The sequence below is a fragment of the Centrocercus urophasianus genome, unplaced genomic scaffold, assembly GCF_019232065.1.
Source record: "Centrocercus urophasianus isolate 14NV4802_14NV808 unplaced genomic scaffold, USGS_Curo_1.0 seq_12, whole genome shotgun sequence".
NCBI classification, from domain to species: Eukaryota; Metazoa; Chordata; class Aves; order Galliformes; family Phasianidae; genus Centrocercus; species Centrocercus urophasianus.
The window spans coordinates 53883802-53907395 of NW_024884364.1; the positions used below are offsets into that span (position 1 = coordinate 53883802).

A 23594-nucleotide genomic window follows, 5' to 3' on the forward strand; every position below is an offset into this window, starting at 1 on the left:
TGCTTGTTGGTTGAGGGGTGTGCTTTGTCTTACATGTGCTCCCATCCGTTTTTCTAGATTGTTTGGCCCTTGCATCATGCACAGTGTGACACTTGGTATGAAAGTACCAGAGAATTGAATGTAGTTTTCTAAACATGCAAATCCAATAAAGAAACTCCATTTGCAGTATGCCATAGTCTTAGGAGGAGTAATTTTCTGATGTAAGTTTTGCCACCTGTGATGCCTGTGCTGTATTCAGCGTGAGAGGTCAAAATACTGCCTGTCAGCAATAAAGACTGGTTTCTTAGTAAGCTTTAACAACTAGATTACACACTGTTACCTGTGTGACATCTCCACCAAATGTTGCAATGAATGGACAGAATGCTGTGAAGTTGCTTGAGGTGAGTGGGTAACGGTGTGTTAAGTCAAAACAAACTTCAGTTTTTTGCAGCGTTTTGAAGTTAGGTACATAGCCATGATAATTTGTGAGTTTAAATAGTGAAGTTCAGACCTATGCTGGTTGAGTGAATTGAAGTTACTCCTGCAGAATTGTAGGGGATTACAGAGGCCAGTTTAGGGTTATTCTTGGAAGAATTTCAAGTCTCTGGGGATCTACTTGGATACATTTCCTGTCTTTCTTGAAAGAATTGTTCATGCTGTATGAAGCACAGTAGGTTTACACACACATTCTCTTTGCTTGTAAACATAGCATCAAATCCAAGTACTACATGGGTTTGGTCATGTGTGTTCTGTGGGAAAGAGTATGAAGTTAATTGCCTGCTGTTTGCAGTGTTGTTCATTGAAATAAGCAAGAGCATCTCAACCAGCACAAGGCCATGTTTGTTCACCATACTGTGAGAACACTGTTTTCTTTGGAACAGATCCTGTTTATGAACAAGCACAGCCTGGGACAAACCAGAAAGGACTGAGTCAGGAATTCCCACGCAGTATAAGGCTTGGGGCCCCTCTCCGCTCAGCACTGTGCTCCCAAAAGCTGCCCAGCCTTTTGGAGAAGCTCAAGCATAGTGTGTTTGGGTCTGCTGTCCTTGCTGCCATTAACTTGCTTTTAATGGCACTGTGGAGCTAGGAGATGCTCTGGGAGCTTTTGATATGCTTGTCCTTCCTTAGTGCTTCTCCAAGGGCAAACACTGTGATAAGCAACTTGTGGTAACAGCTTTGCAGCATCTTTGGTTTAATGCCTCAATACTGCTTTAAGAACTGCCTGCTTTTTGTTCTTCTCAGTGTTTCTGCTTTTTGTCTTACTTTGAATGTCTCTTCTTCGAAGATGGTGTACATATAAGCATGACAGATGTTTTTAAATAGCTCGTTTTCTTGTGACTTTCTGAATTGTCTTAGACTTGTTTCCAAGACTTTTTTTCAATAGAAAGCTTGTAAAAGTTGTTTCTGTGCGCTGTATCAGAACCTTTCAATTTTGACCTTCTCTTGAAGATGCTGGCATTAGTTCAGTGATTTTTTTTATTTTTTTTTTTTTAATCAAAGAAAGGAGGGATCTTAAACTGCATTTTACTCTTTGAGAACAGCACTTTTTATCACAATAACTTTCAGTAATAAAGGATAAATGTGGATGACATGATGGTTCTGAGAAATTAGATTCAGTGTAAGTAGGGCTTGTCTTGCACCTAACACTGAACTGCAGTGTTTTTGGTAAGCTCGTGATACCTCTTTCAGCCCTGACTAGCTCACATTCTCTACCACCTAGAGGGTTCTGCTGCCTTACTTCGGCTGGTTCTCGTTCTGAAATAAAAACAGGAAGTTTTTCCAGGAAGCTTTATTTATCTAGGTGCAGAGTTTTTTATCAGACATCAGTCAGAATTCTCAGTCTCAACTATCCTGAACTACTGCTCCGCAATCCAGGTAGGGTTTTCTGGTCAGGCTAACCACAGGCATCCTGTATCAGTTGGACTTCGCCCTTGTTCCTTTGCTATAGTGGGAAGAAATGGTGTACTTTGAGAGTGTGGTGTGGAGAGCATTCAGCCTACTGAGGGGAACAGTGATACACATGCTTACATTTCAGATCCTGCTGAGCAATATGGACTATTTGCATGGGGAAATGCTCGCTTTTGGTTGTGAAAAAGCAAGCTTTATAGTACGGTTTTCTTCCACTATGAGAAAAACACAATTCGGGCATTTTGCCTCTTATGAAGACCATGCTAAACATGATAAAATTTAATGTTTTGCTGTTGTTGTGCTGTGTAGGAAAACTGACTTCAAGTGTTTAGTTATACTCATAGAATCAGAAAGGTTTGGGTTGGAAGTGACCTTTAAGATCACCCAGTTCCAACCCCCTTCCATAGGCAGGGACACCTCCCACTAGACCAGGTTGCTCAAAGCCCCATCCAGCCTGGCCTTGAATGCTTCCAGGGAGTGGGCATTTACAGCCTCACTGGGCAACCTGTTCCAGTGTCTCACCACCCTCACAATAAAGAGTTTCTTTCTGATGCCTTGTCTAAATCTGCCCTCTTTCAGTTTAAAGCCTTTCCCCCTCATCTTGCCACTACCTACTCCACCAACTTCTAGTCCTTGACAATCTATTTGACCCCATCTCTACCAAAATAAATTCATAGGGTTTCATGAGCCATTTATTTGGAATGATTTTGAAAAGAAAATGTTTCAGAACTAGTTAAAATTATGAAGAAGGCATTTTCTTATATAAGTCTGTCTTAATTTCATGGATTTAGAGTGTTCGTAAGAACTAGGCTAACTAATTCTCCATTTAGCACTGGGTAAACATTGTAAGCAGTTATAGAATCATAGAATCATAGAATCGCAAGGTTGGAAACGACCTGCAAGATCATCTAGTCCAACCACCCTCCCATTCCTATTAATACCACAAGCTACTAAACCATATCTCGTAAGTTAGTTAATTTAATTTATGAACTAAAAAGTAATCTGCTAAGGAAATCTTGAATGTTAAGAATTTGGATTTAGTGAATTCTTACTAGTTTGTATGAGTTCTTTTACTTCTGAACTTACTGAGGTAGTGAAAGATACAACTCGGACTTTGTAGTTGAAATGCTTAATTGCGCTCAGTGTTAGGCTTTGTTTTTCCTGAACAGCCTTCTAAATTGTCATATAAAAAATGGGATAGACAGCTTCTCTTTCCTATATTACTTGTACTCCTCCAGTGCTAAAAAACCACTAGTGACTTGTCTGAAGATCTAGTTCTTGAGTTCAGATCCCCCTTGTCTGCCCACAAGGGCTGTAGTTATTCAGAGAACAGCAAGCTGTTTTGCAAACGCTGGGTTCAGGGTTATTTTGAACACTTCTTATGGTGGAATTTTACCTTCTGTTGCTGCTGTATTGACATGTAGGTGAACTTATCCAGTTATTTTTTTGGTGAAGACCTAATGCTGTGCGCTGTATAAAGGCTTTCCTCTTTCTTTCTTTTTTTTTTCTTTCCAGAATCAAGAACAACTTAGAGAAGAGGATTCTGATTTTATTCTCAATGACAGCGACCTCACTGTGACATACGGCGATACAACAATAACTGCGAACGGTTCTTCTGGCCCCCACACAGCCACCACCAGCCTTGATGGCAGGAGAACAAAGAGTAGTTCAGAGGAAGCACTGGAACGCGACTTAGGAGCAGCAGAGCATGAAGTTGCAAGCAGGGGTACCCGGCTAGTATTTCCTCTGGAAGACAATGCGTGATGACTGACTCAGTACAAACAGCTCTCGCTCTGCGGATGGATCAAGGAAGACTGCTGCTCACTGTGCCACTTGAGGTGGGGGTGTTTGTTGAAGCAAGTGAATGTGTTTAAGTGGTTTTACTAAGGTCTGAAGACGTCGCCTATTTTTTACTCAAGATGCTGACAGTGGGGATTTTCTAGAAGTCTGAAAACAGACAAATGAGAACCGGTCATTCTCTTCTTTTACACCACGCGTTGAATCTAAGCGTAACTAGCATGCTGCGATTGTCTTGTTCAGCTGCAGCAGCTCTCTGTGAGAAGAGGTGTGTGACATCGTTGTCGTAGACCTGAGCTTGTCTTGGCTTAGCTTGTGAATGTGGAAGAAGAAATATAAATGTGGTGATCACGGCAATCAAGAGGAATGTGTATGTATCTGAATGTGGAGAGATCCATTTACTTCTCTAGCAAGGTTGAGAAATCCAGAGGTAAAATGGGACAGTATGCCTTAGGACTACAGATGCATGAATGCAACACTGGTGAATCTGTTACTACAGTCTGTACCTAATGAATTTCAGGGAAAAAAGGGAAAATAAGATTTTGTTACTGGCCATGTGTTTAAATAGGAAGACACTGAGAGCTGTTTGTCCCTTTAGCTTTGGGTACCTTGACTGCTGCCATTAGCTGAACTCCTCTTGCCTCAAAAGAATAACACCCAACTTCTTGTGGTCTGAGATATGGCTGACCTGACCCAAGCCTGGAGCCAGGCTCTCAGGTAGAAGTCAGGAGGTAAAACTTCCTCTCCCTTTAAGGTTGCTAAAAATCAGGTGAAGATGGAAATATGTCTTGGGTTTGGGAAAACAGCTGATAAGAGGAGTGAAGAAAAAAGAGGTGGAAAAGGGGGCGGGCCCCCCCCCAAAAAAAGCAGTACTGAACTTTCACAGAAGTTTCATATTTCTCAGAAGAGTCCATGGAGTCTGCTTACAGTTTTTGTGTGTGATAAACAGCAAACATTTAGTTAAAAGGACAGACAAATATACTGGCTTTACCATTTGTGTCCATCCTAAAAGAAAGGTGTTTACCACTATTCTCTTTTGCAGAGTAGATGTGAAACTTGAGTGGGGCGTTGCACAATAATGTCTAAGCTACAGAAGTGATGAACTGTAGTATCATCTTAAGTGTGAAAAGGGAAAATCTTTGCCTAGTACTTAGCCCACTCACATGTAGGCTAGCTTTAACGTGATGCTAAACGCTTCTTACTTTCCAGGTGAGGCGATATCATTGTCTTTGCTGATAGCTGAAAACTGTTGCGCCTTGAAGAGCAGCTCAGCTATTCAAAGCATGCTAAAATGTCGTGTCGTTCTCATGTCTCAGAAGGTTTATTTTTTTAAAACGACTCTGTGGCCCACTAATGTGATGTAATATCGGTTTGTCTAAGAAGTGTGGTTTCTTTCTTGCTGCCATTTCAGTTGTTCCTCATAAAATTGTGTGTGAGTAAATACCCACTCTGTTTCTCCTTAACTATTAAACTTAATGCTGGGCTAATAATGACAACATGCTGCTGCAGAGAAATGCTGCAGTCCTATGGTCAAGTCTACTTTCTTTCAGCTGTTTGCTTATGCGTGATCTACCTCCTGTATGTGTCCCTTCAACGTACATTTTTACAGAGCATTGATCTTTAGTGACTGCCTGACATTAAAACAACAACAAAAAAAAGAGGAAACAAGAAACTTTTTGTTGGTGGGATGGGAAAACTGAGTTCTGTTCCTAATGGGTGAAGAGTAACAAACCCTGATAAAGAAAGATCTCTGAGCAGAGCAGATTTTTGAGTTTCAAGAAAGACGAAGATGGCAATGATCCATGCTCTATTTATACTCTTTGTAGCTTGGCTTTCATGGGGTTTTGTCTTGTTTTTGTTTTTTTTTCTAAGTGCTAACAATAGAAAAAGCAGTTACAAAATCACTAAAACAACTTATTTAAAGTAAATGGACTTAATACAGTGAAGTAAACTTCACATTCACCTTGAAGGTTACCCAGAGAGTTGGTGGATGGCCCCCCTCTGGAGACATTCAAGATCAGGCTGGACAGGGCTCTGAGCAACCTGATGTAGCTGTAGGCGTCTCTGTTCATTGCAGGGGAGTTGGACTAGAGTCATATGTTAAGAGTTCCTTCCAATTCAAATGATGATAAGCTGGGGAGTATCAAATCACTCACAGTGAAAAACAGCTCCTTCTGCAGAGATCTGTTGTTTAGGAGAAAGACCACGTACAAATTCTGGAAGTAAAAATTGTTTGGTTGGCTTTCTTGGGGGGATTGAGCTTTTGAAAGCAGTAGTAAACCATCCCAGTACAGACTCCTTTGTGTCCATGTTCATAATTCCAGTGCAAAGATATATGGCTTAATGAAGTTTGCCAGTAAGCCCAAAATGTGAATGTGAAAGGGCAACCAAAACTGAGCCTAACTTCTATATTCCAAAATGGCTTGAAACACTTCAACATAGTGAGAAGAGGCCTACGTATGGAAGCTTAATTTTATTCCTTGATTTATTCTTTTCGTTTTAAATCTTCCAAAATTGGAATTCACTGTCAGCCAAAGGTAAGCTACAATTCTAGCTGCTTCTTACCTCACTGGTCCTTGTTCAGAACTCCCACATTTCCTTTATTAAGGAAGTAGGGAGAGAAAACCAAAAATCAGAAAATGCAGATTAAAAAACAACTCTTTGTCCTGGAGAAACAGTATATTTCACCAACTAGTGTCTTCCAAAAAATCATTTCAGTTCCTTTCCATTAAGATAGGAGGAAGTTTTTCACACAGAGGGTGGTGACACACAGGAACAGGTTGCCCAAGGAGGCTGTGGATGCCCCATCCCTGCAGGCATTCAAGGCCAGGCTGGATCTGAGCAGCCTGGGCAGCCTGGTCTGGTGGTTGCTGACCCTGCATATAGCAGGGGGGTTGAAACTGGATGATCATTGTGGTCCTTTTCAACCCAGGCCATTCTGTGAAGAAGCCAAGCTGGCAAGAGCTTGACCTGTCTGTGCAGCAGATGTAATTTCTTTCAACTTTGGTGTGAGGTTTTGAGTAGAAAACAAAGTTGAAGATTGCAGTGAATGGCAATCAATACCCACTAATTTACGCTTCATGTGGAAAGAGAGGATGTGTGAGATGGTCCTTGCAGAATGAGGTGTTACCTTAGTAGCATGGGATGTTGCAGCTGACATGGCTGCCCTTGTACTTGGGACTGAGAGATTCCTCCCTTCAGATTTTTGCTTTCTGCATCATCAATCAGACTGAAAACTTTCACCTGACGTTACCAAGGAGTTTGCTGATTTGAGTCCCTGCGGATGGGAAAAATGACATCCCTGATCTTCTTTCAGTACTTCATAGAAGCAAATCCTGACACTAAAACAAGACAGGTCTGCAGGAGTTGTTTCTTATGCCAGCAAGTCTTTAATTGTATTCAAATCTCTAACAATACACAAGCATAATGCTAACATCATGTTTGAGCAGACTAACAAGTGACCTGAACTTATCTGTACATTCATCTACAATGTTTGGGAGAGGAATTAGAGATTCATTTACAGAATTAGAAGATACTAAAATAGGTAGAAAATTGGCATTTTTGTGCCTATCTTGCTGGCTGGGTAAGAAACAAAGGTGTTTTGTGTCAGTCACCCTGCAGGTGTTTTGTGCAAGAGCCAATTCTTGTACCTTCTGTGGGATTCTAGGCAGATCATCTGTTAAAGGTGAGGAGCTGTTACTGGGTTCTGCAAGTAGAAGGAACAGTATAGGAGCAATCCTGTTACAAATGTGAGCTTAACCTTGTATTTACAAGGTGCTTTTTTGTGAGAGGTGTTTAAATGCTTCTGTGGGCTTCAGTAGTAGCTCCAACACACTGACTTCAAGTCAAGCCCTCAGAAAAGAGGGAGACTGGAGCAAGTGTGTTCTTGCTGTGTGCTCCATGTCTGATGTGCAGACACCTGACTTGTGTTGGGGAAAGGAGCAATGTAACCTACCTTCTCTGATTTAAAGAAAATAAACAGTGAACAAGGATATCAGAAATAGCATTGCCAGTAGGAGCAGGGAGGTGATTGTCCCCCTGTAATTACTTTTGTTGAGGCCACACCTTGAGTACTGTGTTCAGTTTTAGGACCCTCACTACAAGAAAGGCATCAAGGAACTAGAGAGTGTCAAATGAAGGGCAATGAATCTGTGAAGGGTCTGGAGCACAAGTCTGATGGGGAGCAGCTGAGGGAACTGGGATTGTTCAGTCTGTAGAAGAGGAGTCCTTATCACTGTCTGTAATGACCTGAAAGGAGGCTGTTGTGTGGTTGGAGTTGGCCTGTTTTCCCAAGTAACAGCGATAGGATGAGTGGCAATAGCCTCATATTGTTGCCAGAAGAGGTTCAAATTGGATATTAGTAAAAATGTTATCTCTGAAAGAGTAATAATGTATTGGAACTGGCTGCCCAGTGAGGTGGTAGAGTCATCATCCCTGGATGTTTTTAAGAAAAGCATGGATATGGCACTGAGTGACCTGGTCTAAAGAAGTCACAAGCATGGGTTGATAGTTGGTCTAGAAGATCTTGTTGGTCTTTCCAACCTTAATGATTCTACTATTCTAAGGGTAAAGTGTTAAATACTTGGAAATTGACGAAGTCTGGCCCTATTCCAAGGATATGAATTTTTTGGCCTACAAAAAAAGTTTTTTCATGGTGAAGAAATTTCCTTTGGGGAAAGGACTGCAGAAAATGCAAGCTGAGGAAAGAAAGCCACAACAGTGTTCTTGGCTGGACTTGCAGTGAGCTGATCTGAGGTGAGTATGTAGCAAAGGTTCTAGTGATGCTCACCAGTATGATGGCCACCGTGTTTTACTCCTGGCAGGTGGAAGGTCCTCATAGTAGGAAGTGCAACACCTTAATAAACAGCCCGAGCGATTTATAGTAACTAGGAGGTCACATCCTGTAATTTTAATCATTCAGCAGGACCATTTGTAGGATGGTGTGGAAATGATGGTCTCTCCTGTGTAACTTCGATTCAACTTGGCTTGCAATCTCTCTTCTGGCAGTATTGATCAGACTTAATTCTGAACAACAAGGCTCCAAATGCTAATATGTTTTGCATGCCTTTTAAGGAGAGGTGCAGTGTTTCTTTTAACTCTGTTTGAAGTAGCTTGCAAGAATAACATGCCTGACCTCGGGCTTGGCAGACATGGTCTCTGCTTCTGCACAAGTGTGGGAATGGAATTTGAGTACTCAATAGTTTCAACTCGGTATGCTTTTCTTTAAGATGAGGGTGAAGGGAGAACCTTTTTGAGGAGAAACAGGGAACTTGCAGATACATCAGCAGCAGGGAATATTCCTCTCCAAAACATGGAACTTATGACCCACTGGGACTTATAACAAGGGAGGGTAAGAGATGACTGGAAATCATGCAGGAGAGAAGGCAGTAAATACCCCACACAGCTTTTGTGCAATCTGTTGTAACTAGCGTCGCAGTAAGAAGGATGGAGCTGCTTTGTAGCATGAAAGTGTTCCAAAGAGAAAAACACACTGAGTAACAATTTCAAATGTCCTTACAATGAAAACTGTTCTTTGCAAGCAGCAGCTGACACAAACCTTACTTGTGGAGTTAGGAGGGTTGTATGACCCAAGTTTGGAGAAGAGATTTGCACACTGCAGTGTGAAACCACAGATTCCTCTTGGCTTGTGGTGTTGGGAGCGCCCTTCTGAAAAATTTGCCCATAAAGTGAAAGAGAAGGAAAGAGGGGAGGAAACAGTGAATTTCAGAGCCAGGAAATGGCTTTAACAGGCAGCTTTACCGCAGGAACAGCACTGTAAACAATTGTTGCTGTTAATCTTACAGTCCCAAATGCTGAGTTTGGCAGATTTCTGCGTAACTTATCCTAAAGAAAGGGTGATGGGATAACACAGCAGGAATTCAACTGTCCCCTATCCTAATTCATCATAGGTTTGAAGGCTTTTATAAGGAAAGCCTGATTCAATTCTAATCTAGGGCAAGGTAAGGAATGTTTAATGTTTGTTTGTTTTTTTTTTTTTAATAATTTCACTCTATTTTCTTGAATCTAAAAAGTCGTCAGTAAGTTTGGATGTTGTTTTTAAGGTAACATCAGTCTGATGAATGTGAAAGTGCCTTAATCATGGATAGACACAAGATGTAGGTGCAGGCAATCATAGTTGAATCTGTGTGCGGACTCAGATGAAATGCCCTATCTTGATTTGTTATGTGATTTATACAGGCTTTTGCACGGAACTTAGGTACTTGTGACAGGGAAAGGGCTTAAGTACTGGGATCGATTCAGATTTTCAGTTCATAAACTATCTGGTTTGGACACTCTATCCAATACACCTTTATCTTATGCTACTTTCTTAATCATGGGCTGTTACGCACCACCCTACCTGGGTGGGCTTGTGGACTTTCAAAATATTGTTGAAGTGTGAAGCTTTATCTGGGGACCGAAACTTAACAGGCAGTTTATGATAATATATACTGGAGTAAAGGACTTTCCAGCTTTTTCCCATGCTGTGCTGGCGAGCTCACTGCCATACAGATCATCTTGAGAGAGATCGCTTGGCATGTGCAGGACAACCAGGGAGGGGATCAGGCCCAGACAGCATGGGTTCACAAAAGGCAGGTCCTGATTGACCCACCTGATCTCCTTCTATGACCAAGTGACCTACCAGGTGGATGAGGAAAAGGCTGTTCATGTAGTCTACCTAGACTTAAGCAAAGCCTTTGACACTGTTTCCCACAGTATTCTCCTGGGGAAACTGGCTCCCCGTGGCTTGGACAGGTACATTCTTTGCTGGGTAAAGAACTGGCTGCACGAACAGGTCCAGAGAGGGGTGGTGTTCCTCAGGGGTCGATACTGGGGCCTGTTCTGTTCTGTATCATTATCTATGACCTGAACGAGGGGATTGAGTGCACCCTCAGTAGGTTTGCACCATGGGAGACTCAGTTTGGATATTAAGAAAAATTTCTACTATGAGTAGTCAGGAGCTGGAATGCCCAGGGATTTGGTGGAGTCACCATCTCTGGATGTGTAAAAGGAACACTCAGATGTTGTACTAAGGGATGTGGGTTACTGGGGAAATATTGGTGGCAGGAGGATGGTTGGACTGAATGATCTTGGAGGTCTTTTCCAACCTTGGTGATTCTATTATTCTGTGATAGGTGCCAGTGGGGGGGGAAGCCCTGTTGCAGTGGTATGGGTAAAGGCAGTAGCCCTCCCAGGCCCATATTCTGTGGTACAGAGCTGGAGAAGATGTGTATTGGTGCACGTAAATGGGCAGCAGAGCCCAGAGTCATATTTCTGGAGAAACAAACATTCAGGTTAGCTTTAGTGTTTGGTAACATAATACTTTTTGTTTAATTTTCAGGTGCCTTTGGTCTCTTGCATTTCTTAAATGTTTCTGAACTCAAAGGCATCCCATATAAAACATTCAATATGCAAGTTAAAAAAAATAAAAATAAAAAATGGTGGAAGTATTCAGGCTTCATTGTTATGCCTGAGCACAATGCCAGAGCTGTGCTGTGCAGCTTGTGGAAATCTGGTCAATTAGATAGCAGTAATTGGAAATACTACACTTGCAGCCCACTTTGATGTAGTTATTTGGAGGAAAAAAAATGTGTTCCCTCAGAGAAAGTGAGCGCTTGACTTAAAAGGGTTTTGCTACACTGTTAAAATATTTGATTTCAGCCTATAATAAATAGATTGAATGTATTTGTAACTAATAATGTCTCTGACATTGCTATTGCTGGGGCAGGGAGAAGTAGGCCGTGCAGTCCCGTGTTACAGCATATTCATGAAGTTTATTTCTGGCTTGTAGTTTAATCAAAGAAGCTGTCATCCAACAACTCCAAATTTTCGTCCCAGATTGCCTGACTTGTCTTGGTGTCAGCACAGAGTAATGGCAGCAAACAGGATGCCAGGAGATGGGTGACTACCATGGTGAAATAGCAGCTCCCAGCATGAGGGGTCACAGTATTTTGATGATGTTAAATAGCAATGGGTTATTGTTTAACTAAACAGAGGAGATAGAGAAGAGAGGAAAAAATAAAAATGTATTGTAAAAGCTGTGTTCTAGGGATAGTAGATAGACGGGGAATAGATTTCAGTTAACATGTTTCACTGACCACAACGCAGGTGGTTAAATATATATCTACTGAATACATTGTCCTTAAGCAATTATGGTCTTAAGTTAGCAAATGCTCAACAGACAACAATTCCAAATGTGCACTAACAAACAAACAGTCCTGGCAAAGCATACCACAAATGATACGCACCCCCTGCTCCCCACAGAATCATTAGGTAACTCATGGAAAGTCCAAAAGTACACAGTGCACTGCACAAGCTGCCAGGTAATGGAGTCCGCCCATTCCTTCAAAGCACAGTATTAGATCAAATTCTTTGAGAGAGGGCCATAACCAACATCCCCTGGAAAGAAGGGAGGTTTCAAGATCTTGTTGGGGAGGATAATGTGAGCTGATGTTCAATGGTCGGTGCAGACAGGGTTGGTGACCCTGCACATAGCAGGGGGTCGGAACCATGTGATCGTTGTGGTCCTTTTCAACCCAGGACATTCCATGATTCTATACTCTGTTAGTGACTAGTCTCTACTGGCATTGTTACTTAATTGCTACAGTGCACCCTGCGTCTGCTGTATGGAGTTAGTCTGATAAGCTATGTGTGGATTGCTTCATTAAAAAAGAAAAGCAAGGAAGACCTCCCCTGGGTTCTACAAGAGTTGCTTACTTAAGCCTACAGCCATGAAACCACACCTGTGAGTGCTGCCCCATGTTTTGTCTTGGTGCAGCATGACTTGACATGAAACAACACAACAGAGTGGCAGTACATTCAGGCAGAAATTGCTGGCTTGGGCTCTTGACATCGGTTTAGGCCATGACTGGAAGGGGCAGAATCAAGTTTATTGGTTCTCTCAGTGACATAATTGCTGCAGGCTATATACCAAAAGGATAAACAAGACGACTAGGCAGGAAACTGCTACCAGGTCATCAGCTGGTCCTGTTTTCCATCCCTTACCTAATTATGCCTTTCCCTTTCTTCTGCCTGCCTTTTCAAGAGAATTCCACAGCTGGTACTCCTGGCTACGTTTGAACACAAGGTTAATTCCTCGTCCTTGCACTCCTTTCCAAAAATGAGAGGCTTGCGTGTTGCATGGAGCTCCTGCTTTGTTAAAATTTTCCTGTTCATTGTGAACACAGACACCTGTTATAGGTCAGCCAAGTGCTTTGTCTTTACTTTCCACGCTGTGTTCACAGCTCAATGTAGACCTTGGAGCTGCTGAGAAGTAGCGGGTATGTATGCGCTCCTACCGCTTCTGTACAGGTCACTGGAGTTACGTGGAGTTACTGTGTGCTGCACCAGGAGAACCCATGGCCATGCCATCTGGATTCAGGTCATCTATCGAACCTCTGATTTGATTGGTGTTGGTGGCAGCTTGGCACGTGCATGTATGTTCTGTACTTCAGCTGAGAAGTCAGGAGGGTGGATTGTTCTCTGAGGTTAATGCCAGCAGCTCAGCTGTGTCCTCACAACGCAGAACCGGAGTTCCCATCCTTAAATGTAATTAATGATTCCCTCATAGGAGTATTCAACACTTGCTCAATTACCTGTTATTTAAGAAAGGGCCACAAACAGCTGACAGTAAATATTATTATAAGCAGCAGTAAAATGTAGATGTACATCGATATGGGTGTGATAGAGGGGACTGCCACTGGAGCAGGTCCAAAGGAGGGCAACAAGGCTTGTGAAGGGCTTGGAGAATATGCCCTATGAGGAGAGACTGAAGGAACTGGGGCTGTTTAGTGTGGGGAAGAGGAGGCTGAGGGGAGACCTTTACTGCTCTCTTCCAATACCTGAAAGGTGCTTACAGTTAGAGCGGGGTTGGTCTCTTCTCACTGGTGACAGGTGACAGGACAAGAGGAAATGGCCTCAAGTTGCACCAGGGTAAGTTTAGGTTGGATATCAGGAAACACTTCTGTACAGAAGGGGTTGTAAAGCACTGGAATAGGCTCCCCAGGGAGGTGGGTGAGTCACCATCCCTGGATGTGTTTAAAATCCGTTTGGATGTGGTGCTCAGGGACATGATTTAGCAGGGGGTTGTTGGAGTCAGGGTAGTATGGTGAGGTTGGAACTGGAACGTGTTTTAGATAGCAGTCTTTCTTGATCCTTTCCATCATGAAGTTGGGCTGAAGCCTACACCTGCTCTATGCTTGGGAGTGTAACTTTTCCAATATCACACTGTACATGCACAGCAGGAACTTCCAGACAAGATAGTGCAGTTCCTCTACCTGCTCTGAGTGAGGGCAAGCCACCCTTCTTGCTCCAGTTCACCCAGCGCTCAGGAAGGGAAGGAAGCTCTGCAGTAAATCTGAATGTGAGAAGTCATGGTTTGCTGTAGTTAAGTAGGTTTGGGCATTTGGAACGTGAACGTGCAAAACCATGTAATCGGGTAAGGGATGAAGTTCAGATCTGGTATTTAATGAGAAAGGAATTCTTCTTCAACATTACCAAGTGTTATATTGGAAAGCAAAGCCCTAAGAAGATTACAGCTATTTCCTGCATACAACCACAGGGCTTCTTTGTTCAGGACAATGAGCAACTGATGCTTTTAATGCTACTTGTTTTCAGATCTTCTGTCCTTTTTTTTTTTTTTTTTAATCCAAATAATCTATTGCTCTTTTCCATTACGTTTTTCTCAGATAGCTGGGAAGATCCTTCTCAAGTTGTGGCTAGTTAGGCTTTTTAAGGGTTCTCAGTAACTTCTCAGTGTGCAAACACCAGCTGGATATTTGAACTAGATCAAACAGGAGAGGAGTGGAAATAGTGGTATGAGATGCTGATAAGAACTGAACTGTGTCTGATGAGCTGTGGAAGTTCGATAATGTCTTTCTTTGCCCCGGGCATTCTGTGTATTCCCTACTATAAACAATAAAGATGTTTGTGTTTGCAACCTAATATCGCTTTTCTGTTGCAAGATATCATAGGTGTTTAAACCAAGTTCAGTGTTTGCAAAGAAACTGAATTTTGTTCATCCATTGACCTCCTGTTTTCCCTAAGCAAGAATGGGATCACTAAGTGAAAGCTGTTATTCCCACCAGGCTAACCCACACACATAGGACCCACTGACTTCTGCAGCACACTCACAGTACCAGAAGCCGTGTATGTTTTTGAAGCTGGGAGCAAAGAGGTTCTTCAGTTTTGTTTGTTTTTCATAAACAAAATTCACATTCAGATTTGTGCAGTGCTTAGAAATGTAACTTTTTTTAAATTCACTGTTTAGGTGTTCTGAACCATCTGATTAATGAAATAAACCTATCAAATTCACATCTATTAAAAATATTAAAACCAAGCCTGCTTCTCTTCTTATGGGACAAGAAAATGTATTTAAATGCTACATGATTATGTCTACTCTGAGCAATGGAAGCATAGTAAGCTGGCATCTTACCAGTCGCAGCCACAACATTACAAAGTAGTTTTTAAATTGGTGCTCAGATCTAAAGATGCTTATAGTGCTGCAGCTGCATTAAAGAGGAACTATCCACTTTCCCAGAAGTTTTTTTACCCTCATTGGTTTAAAGCCATCAAATGCAGAATTACCATCTCACAGGTAGACAAAAGCCTGCAGACATCCAAAAGTCGGTCTTGGGAATTACTCTGTGGGACCTCTCACTGCTTCAGCACTCACCATTTCAAAGCATCATTAGAAGAGGAAGAAGTTGTATTAACCAAATGCTTACCTCAAAATTATTCTGTTCATAACATCACAGGAGACTTATCTCCTATTTAAGCATATTCCACGCAATAGAATCATAGAATCACTGAAGTTGGAAAAGACGTCTGCAATCATCTAGTCCAACCATCAAACCACTGCCATGCCTGCTAACCATGTCCCTCACTGCCACATGCTCACAGTTCTTGAACACCTCTGGGGATGTGAGTCTGTAGAGAGTAATAAGGTCTCCCCTGAGCCTCGTCTTCTCTAGGCTGACAATCCCAGTTCCCCCAGCTGCTCCCCATCAGACTTGTGCTCCAGACCCCTCGCAGCTTCATTGCCCTTCTCTGGACACACTGCAGGGCTTCAATGCCTTTCTTGTAGTGAGGGGCCCAAAACTGAATGTAGCACTCAAGGTGCGTCATCACCAAGGCCAAGTATAAAGATGATCACCTCTCTGCTCCTGCTGGCTGCATTATTTCTGATACAAGCCAGGATGCCCTAGGCCACCTGGGCACACTGCTGGTTTTTATTCAGAAGGCTGTCAACTAACACTTCCCAGACCCTTTTCCTCTGCACTGTTTTTTAGCCAGCTGCTGTACTTCCACAGCAAGCCACCTGTAAGTCAGTTATAAAATGATCTGAGTTTGCTTGGTTTTAAAACTGCTTTCTAGGAGTTTCCTTCAAGGTTACCATGACCAGCCTACAGGGAACACATTAACCTAGAGCAGGGAGCCAAGAGCAGCAAGAGGTTTATTCTCCATGGAAGTATTAAGACAAATACACATAAAATCTTGTCAGAAGATAAAGGTTAGCTCCTTTTCAACCCAGGAACAAAATTTGAGTAAAATCAGCTTGATGCTTCCAGTGTGAATGTAGCAGCTTTGATTGTAAGTTCTCAGAAGAGTCCACCTGCATAAATATTCTGGTAAGGATTTACCAAGAATCGCTGCAAGCTATGGCTCCAATTTACAATTTATGGTGGAAAATGAAATTCATACTACACTCCTCAGGAGTATAACAGTGACTCGATCAGAAAGAAGCAACCCAAGGCATGACAGGTAGGTGAGAACACCTCTCTTTGTGAATTTGATGTTGTACAAACATTTATCTGGCTATCTGATACGGCGGCATTAAGGCAGCACTTGGAGGAGTTCTGGGGCTTGAGTCATGTGGAGCATGGAAGTTGCTCAGTGCAAAAGGATGAATGAACCCCAGAGTGCTGTGTCGGAACAAGAACGGTACAACTGAAGTCTGAACAGGAAGCTAATAAGCTTTAAAGCTGATTAACATGGAGTTTTTTTGTGCTTCTTGTTGCTGTTGTGTAATAAACAATCGTATAACATGTGCTTCTGCTAAGGCAAAGCGACAAAGTTGCCAGAAGGAAATGGTGGCAGACTGTTCTCTGCACCCACAGGGAGAAATAAAAAGACTTAAAGCAAGAAATGATTCTAACTGATGGCAGAGAGCACTTTTATCAGCAGGCATCCTGGCTGCTGGGGGCATTCCTGACTTCTGAGAAAACAGGGCAAAAATTACTGAGTTAATGATGTGGTTTTTGCTCTCACTTTCATTTATAGTACAGCTCTGGTAAACTGTACTCAAATCGTGGTAAAGACAAAATGACCAGAATTTTTAAATGATGTCAACTTGTTACAGAGTATTCCGGAACAAACTCCATTTGGAAGCCTGCTCCAGAACCACACTTCCAGCTGCCAGGCTAAAGTGATTCACTACTCACGTACAAATCCCTGTTCTGGTGCCAAAGCTGTCCATGGCATGATTACCTCTCCGCCTCTCTGCTATTCATTCTGCTGCACGCTGCTGTCCTCTTTCCATCTTTCCTTTCAGGCTAAACGGAATGAACAGCTCTGTCTTCTCCAAGGTAGAGGGCTTCTACTGCACTTGATATTTCTCTGTATCTACTAAAAGTCTGAGTTAATTCACCCTGAGCATGGGTAATTAAGACACTGCCATCATACATGTGCCTTTTTCATGAGAACACAGAGGTTTGAGAGCATTCACTGAAGGTAAGACCAATGCAGATGTTTTCTGGTGTAAAATAAAGACACGTAAACATAAAAAAAACACTTTTACTAGCACATGCTAACAGTTTTTTTGCAAAGATTTGGCCAACTGAGAGTAGTAACAGTAAAAACCAAACACGTGCATTGCTTACATGGAAGTCATTCCCCCAGCCCAAACTTCTCCCACAGTGCCACAGTGACAAAATGACCTCACAGAGCCATCTCTGAGAGCAGTTGGATGTGGGTGCAACACCACTACATCCCAACCCTGATTTTAAAGAAGATGCACTCCACTGAATTAAGTTCCCCAAAGAGAATCAAACCTCGAGCCCAACAGGAAAAGATTCAGCCTAAATACAGTTAAAGTTTGTCAAAGTTAGACAGTTAGAAACAGGGAGAAAAACTTGGCGGCATCGGGGAAAGCCCTGATTGCTGTTCACTAACACCAAGAAACAGCGTGCAGGTCATCAGCAGGGCACAACAGCTTGGTGATGGAAGCCACACTTGCCTGGTGCCAAAGACAGCATCACTGGCAGGCAGTACCTCAAGTCCCATGCTTGCAGAAACCACCACTTCAATGCCTTTGGGTCTACAGAGCTCTGTTCCTCGCCAAAATGTTGTCCAATTGCATGACCATAATAAACCCAGGAGTTCTGCACTGGTTTTCATAATCTGGCTTACTGAAAGCTGCAGTAGTGATGTGTGAAGAGAATTTCATGTAGAAACTCAGAACTTTTCACCATATTCAGTGAACAGGGACAGCACCAAGCAGAGCAATGCAACACCACATCTCTTCCATAAGTGACTTTGCCACCATTCTCCACGACCACTCCAGCATTCCTCGGTGGATTCTGCATCAGCGAGAGCTTTGTGCTGGCAAACAGAAACCAAAGAAATAAACACCTCAGTGCAACGAAAACATTTCCATGGTATCTAAAGTATGTGAGTACACAGCGTGGGGATCTGCAAGTGACGTGTCAGCACGTGTAAGTAACACACAAGGGGCTGTGTGTTTCTTCACTCTGCGCTTTCACTGCTTCTCACAAGCATGTCACTGCAGTTGTTGCCCAGCAGTTTAAGTACAGATATAAGATGGGAACAGAGCAATTAGCAATTCCAGCATGGAAATACCTCGCTTAGAGCAAAGCACTTTACATACGATTAGAGGACTCAAGTTTCTACCTCCCTTAAGGCAAACGCACCATGATCAAAAAATAAACCAGTAAAAAGTAAAACCAGATGACATAAATAATGGTGTAAGCATTTGTCAGTTTTGTTCCCAGTTCCAACTACGACTTAACAGATTAAACCTGTTAATTCATTACATGGAACGTGACACAAGCATAGACTGTTCCCAAATCTCAGTCTAAACCACTAAAGCTCTGCGGCCCAGCACCAACTGATTCCCAGCCTGCCAAGTTCAGCTCAGCTGCTGCATGCTTACCGGTCCCCTGTGTTCTAGAAGATGCCCAGCACAGCAGCAGAGCTCATTAACCACGCCACAGAAGAGCAGCCACTGCCAAAATGCAGCTTAACCCTGGCTGTCCTGCACCCAACACCCAGCAGGCTGGGTGCCCTTCCAGAGAGCTCTTCCCACAAAGCTCCAGCACCCACCCCCAACCTCACACATTTCTTCTGTCCTTTCAGGCACAGACCGATGCTGTTGTTTGACACTGCAATGTTTTTCCTACAAGGTTCAGGTTACCAGGCCAACAAGGATGTGCTGTAAACATCCGTCACAATGCTTTAGGAGCAAAGTAGGTGGTGAGCCTCAGCTGTTCTCCTGGGATGGTGGCATTGCAGCAGGTCCTGCCCGGGCTGAAGTGCTGCAGTCACAACATCTGCCATTGAGCAATTGCTGTCTAACCCTTGGTGCTCTTGCACATCCTGCACTCTCACTGCTACTTCTTCATTTTTCAGTTTTGTTTGTTCCCCGCTGATCTTTTTACAGGGCCTTCTAATAAACTCTCATGCCCTGAACACAAAACAGAAATTGCACTTGCTGTATTTTTATACACTTTGCAGAACAGAGCCCTTCTCATGATACACACACACACAAAAAAAGACAAGAACTAGATCGGGTCTTAGGAGAACAGCTTGGGGTGAGAAAAAAACTCAATGAACCACTAACAAAGAGAACAGGAAACTTCTGTGGAGAAAAAATAAATCTTGATACAGAAAACACATCTGTCTAGTGTGGGAACTGTTTCAGAAAACAGACTAGTTTACAATTAGTGGATTTTATCAGCAATAAGCATGAATTTTGGTTGGACAACAACACTTCTCACAACAAACCAGTAAAAGTGAACCTGAGGGTGTGTTTCCCACAGCTCCTTGTGTCACACCACTGCATCCTGAGCTGGCACGATGAGGTTCTCTGCCAAGTGAAGTGAGTGCTTAACAGCTGCACCGTACAGTTCCTAGGCTGCAACTTGCTGAACGCAGACCAGCACAAATAGCATGCTCCTGATTGCATCTGTGTCAATGCTAATGGCACTGCTCTTGGGTGGGAAGGCCAAGGAAGAAAAAGAGCTACAGTAAATTACGGTTGGCCCTAACACACTGACATGTTTTACAGCGCAACACCCAAAGCATGAAAAACTACAATGCAATGCAAACGTGTCTTGTAAGATAACGTGACTTCTTTGAGCTGCCTTTGTTTCCAGCACTTTATATAAACACAGCTTTGTTCTGAGCCTGGATTATCCTCCATCTGAAGCTCATGTTCTCACTTTGTGCTTGAGGATTGTATGTCAGCATCTCCACAGCCTTATGTACTCCCAAGGTACCATTTAGCTGCTGTCAGATCAGAACAGACGCAAGAGCAGTTCCTAAAAAGTTACAGTGAGTGCCCACAAATCTTCAACCTTCTGTCCCCAAGTAAGCAATGGAAAAAAAGAGACTTGCATGCACACACATGCACACCCTCCTCATACGAACCCCAGAACATCTACAGGAAAACAACATCTGAAAACCCAAAATGAAACTTAAGGATGTGTTGCTTTTTTTTTTTTTTTTTTTTTTTTAATAAATACAGACTTTTAGTTGGGGACTTCTTTTGCCAGGATGGATTGCTCAGCCTTGCGTGGCAGTGTTTGCTCTGTCCACATGCAGGAGCTACAGCTGAGAGGATGTTATCGCTGGGAGGGGATGTGAGCATGGGAGCTCTGCAGCTCATTGTCTCAGCCAGGAAGCTGGGATAGAAAAGCATTCTCTCAGCTGACTGAGAAAACAAAATGGAAATGTCAAGCATTCACCTCCCAGATAATGTCACTTCTAAAGGAATCTGCAAAAAGCACGTTCGCCACTGGTATCACACCTATCAGTTTCTTAGAACACTTCTCTTTAAAAAAGGATTACAGTCTAGTTTAGAAAAGTGCAGACTTTCTGGAACAGATGTCCTCAAGACACAGAAGCAGACAAATGCTCATGTTGCTCCTCCCAGTGCTCGGAGGGCACAGCTGCAGGTGGGAGCTGAGGGAGGTACGGGCAGTGCCTGTAGGGTAATTAGACCATAGGCAGAGCGGCTCCTGCCAGGCATGGGCAGCCAAATCCCACAGGGAGTTCCACAAATTCTTTCTTCACGTGTTGTAACAGTGTGTAACCAGATGTGTTTTATGCTCTGGAAAGGGCGATGCTCTTGCATGAGTTTTCTGAGTGTTTGCTCAAAGTCTTTATCAATTTAATACAAGTTTTAAGAACTTACAACTCTTGGTACGTCAGTTTCATGTCCAGTAGGCCTTGGAGCTCGATGCTGTCCAGTGAGGACCTCTCCTACCAAAAACCTCAGAACTCTCAGAAGCGCATCCCTGCTGTCCCCTCAAAGCTTGGCGGCCGTCCCCAACGCTCCTTCAGAGCAGACGCTCAGATCTTGCCGCCCGACGGCCACGCCACACACGGCCTCCTCGCCCCTCGCTGGCTGCCAGAGGATCTCCATCCATCCTCTACCGCCGCTCCCCGGCGCTGAGCGGGTACGCGAGCAGGCTCATGGCCTCGCCGCACGCCGCCTCCACCTGCCGCACCTGCTGGCGGCTGAGGCGCTCCCTCCAGGCGTGCACGGCCTCCCGCGCGTCGCGGGCGGAGATGAGGAAGGGCCGCTCGGAGGAGTAGGCAGCGCCGCGGGTCATGTTGACCACGAAGGCCTCCATGGCGGGAGGCACGGGCAGGCCGGCGAAGCGCAGCAGGCGGCGCAGCTGCGCGCGGGGTTCCCGCACCAGGTCTTCGTAGCGCAGCTGCGTGTAGCGGCGGCGCAGCGCGGCGGGGTTGCGGCGGGCCAGCAGCAGGTCGCGGAGCCACGCTTGGCAGATCACCTCCAGCGCTCCGCCGAGGAAGAACTCGGCGCGGTGCTGCGCGGGGGCCCGCCCGGCGCCCAGGAGCCCCAGGCCGGGCGGGAGCGGAGGCTGCTGCGGGCGGGGCGGCCCGCGGGGCTCGGAGCGGTGCCGGCTGCGCAGCACCTGGATGCTCTCGCGGAGCAGCGCCTGCTTGGCCTTCAGGCGCGAGTTGTGGACGGCGCGCGGGTCGCGGAAAAGCTGCACCACGCGCAGGTTGAGGCCGGGCTCCCGCAGCAGCGGCAGCAGCGCGCCCAGCTCCAGCAGCCGCACGTCCTTGATGACCACCACCGGGTACTTGCGGCACTCGGCCTCCAGCTCGCGCAGCGCCCGCGGCGGGCAGCGCTGCTCGCAGGCGGCGCCGTCCACCAGGCCGATCTCGCGGCGCGGCCGCGGCGCGGCGGGGCAGAGCGGCGCCGAGCAGATCACCTTGTTGGTCCGCCAGCCGAAGATGCCGGCCGTGGTCAGGTTGGCGGCGGGCGGCGCGGCGCCCAGCGGGTCGCGAGGGGCGGCGGGGGCGGCGTAGAGGCGCAGCACGGAGAAGTCGCAGCGGAAGAGAGCGCGCAGCATGTCGCGCAGGGCGCCCTGCAGGCTGAGCGCGTCGCCGGGGTACAGCGCCTGCCACAGGTGCCACATGGGCTCGTAGAGGTAGAAGACGTCGGGGTGCTGGTTGAACAGCTCCCCCAGGAAGGACGAGCCCGTGCGCCAGGTGGCGTGCAGGTAGATGTGCCGCTTGCCCGCCCCGCTGCCGTTCCCCGCCGCCGCCGCCGCATCCTCGTCGTCGTCGTCGTCGTCGCCGGGTGGCGGCGGGCGCTGCTCCCAGCCCCACTCGCTCAGCGCCTCCTCCAGGCTGGGGCAGCGCCGCAGCAGCGGCTCCTCGTCCGCCCGCGCCCGCCGGGCTCCGTAGTCCAGCACGTAGGGCACCACCAGCAGCAGCAGCAGCGTGTAGAGCGCCAGCAGCAGCGCCAAGCGGCGGTGCTCCCCCCGCCAGCACCACCGCCGACGGCCCTTCATGGCGGGGGGGAGCGGCCCGAGAGCGAGCGGCCGCCGCCGCGCCGGCTCTCGGCGAAGGAGCCGAACGCTCGGCGGCGGGGGTGTGGGCTCGGGGCGGCCCTCCCGCCGGGAGCACTCCCACGGGCACGCCGGCCACGGCCGCCGCCTCACGGCGCCGCGCGGAACCGCCGCACCTGCCCCCGCCGACCCGCCTGAGGCGCTGCCCCGACCTCGGGACTGTGCCGAGCCGCGGGGTGCCTCCTCGCCGTCTTCTCGCTGCCCCAACGTTCGTCCGGCGGGAGGAGCGCTGCGGCGCTCTCCTCAGCACGGGGGGAGTGTCGGCAGGAGCTGAGGAGGCGGGCTGGGTTCTGCGGGCTCTGTTAGCTGTCCAGAGAGAGAGCGCGCCGCAGCGATGGGAAGAGTGCGAATGCTTATTTAGAGGCGGGGCCGGGTGAGAGGCGGCTTTTCCAGTCTGCAGAAGTTTCAGCCGCGTTTTTGTTTCGGTGCTCGCGGCGGCTGAGCGCGGACGTCTGTGCCTGAAGTGGGCACCGCCGCGGCACGTCCGGACCTCCTGGTGTCCCCTCGTACCCATGTCTGGTTAACTACCCGGGGACACGGTGCTACCTCCCCAGGCTTAGGATGTCACCTCTTTTAGGCTACTAAGAACAGATTAAATACATCTCTTCATTCGAGATGGAAGTCAATGAGATGTTGACTTCGTGGGAACCTGCTGTATGCAGCTGAGGGTCGGAGCAGATGATCTGCAGAGATCCTTTTCCAACCCCTGCAGTTCTGTGATTCAAGTGCTTTAATTCCAACACTCGGCATCAAAATGTGCAGCACACCTCCAGGTGCTCACAGGTG

The 23594-nt window shown here is 45.7% G+C and overlaps 2 protein-coding genes across 3 annotated transcripts in view; one reads left to right on the forward strand and one right to left on the reverse strand.

Annotated features, from left to right (window-relative positions):
- The window catches only part of SLC9A7 (solute carrier family 9 member A7), a 66578-nt gene extending 62054 nt beyond the window's left edge, over nt 1-4524 (forward strand). For both annotated transcript variants that reach the window (XM_042810153.1, XM_042810154.1), the window contains one exon: nt 3403-4524. In XM_042810153.1, the coding sequence (XP_042666087.1) occupies nt 3403-3651 (249 nt within the window). In that variant the 3' untranslated portion in view covers nt 3652-4524. The remainder of the gene's footprint in view (nt 1-3402) is intronic.
- A 12937-nt stretch (nt 4525-17461) lies between these two features.
- Nucleotides 17462-22751, reverse strand: CHST7 (carbohydrate sulfotransferase 7). Its single transcript, XM_042810072.1, has 2 exons — nt 20449-22751; nt 17462-18282 (listed from the first exon to the last, which is right to left on the reverse strand). The coding sequence occupies exon 1, from the start codon at nt 22749-22751 to the stop codon at nt 21354-21356; it is 1398 nt and encodes a 465-aa protein (XP_042666006.1). The 3' UTR covers nt 17462-18282; nt 20449-21353.
- Between the last annotated feature and the right edge of the window lie 843 nt (nt 22752-23594).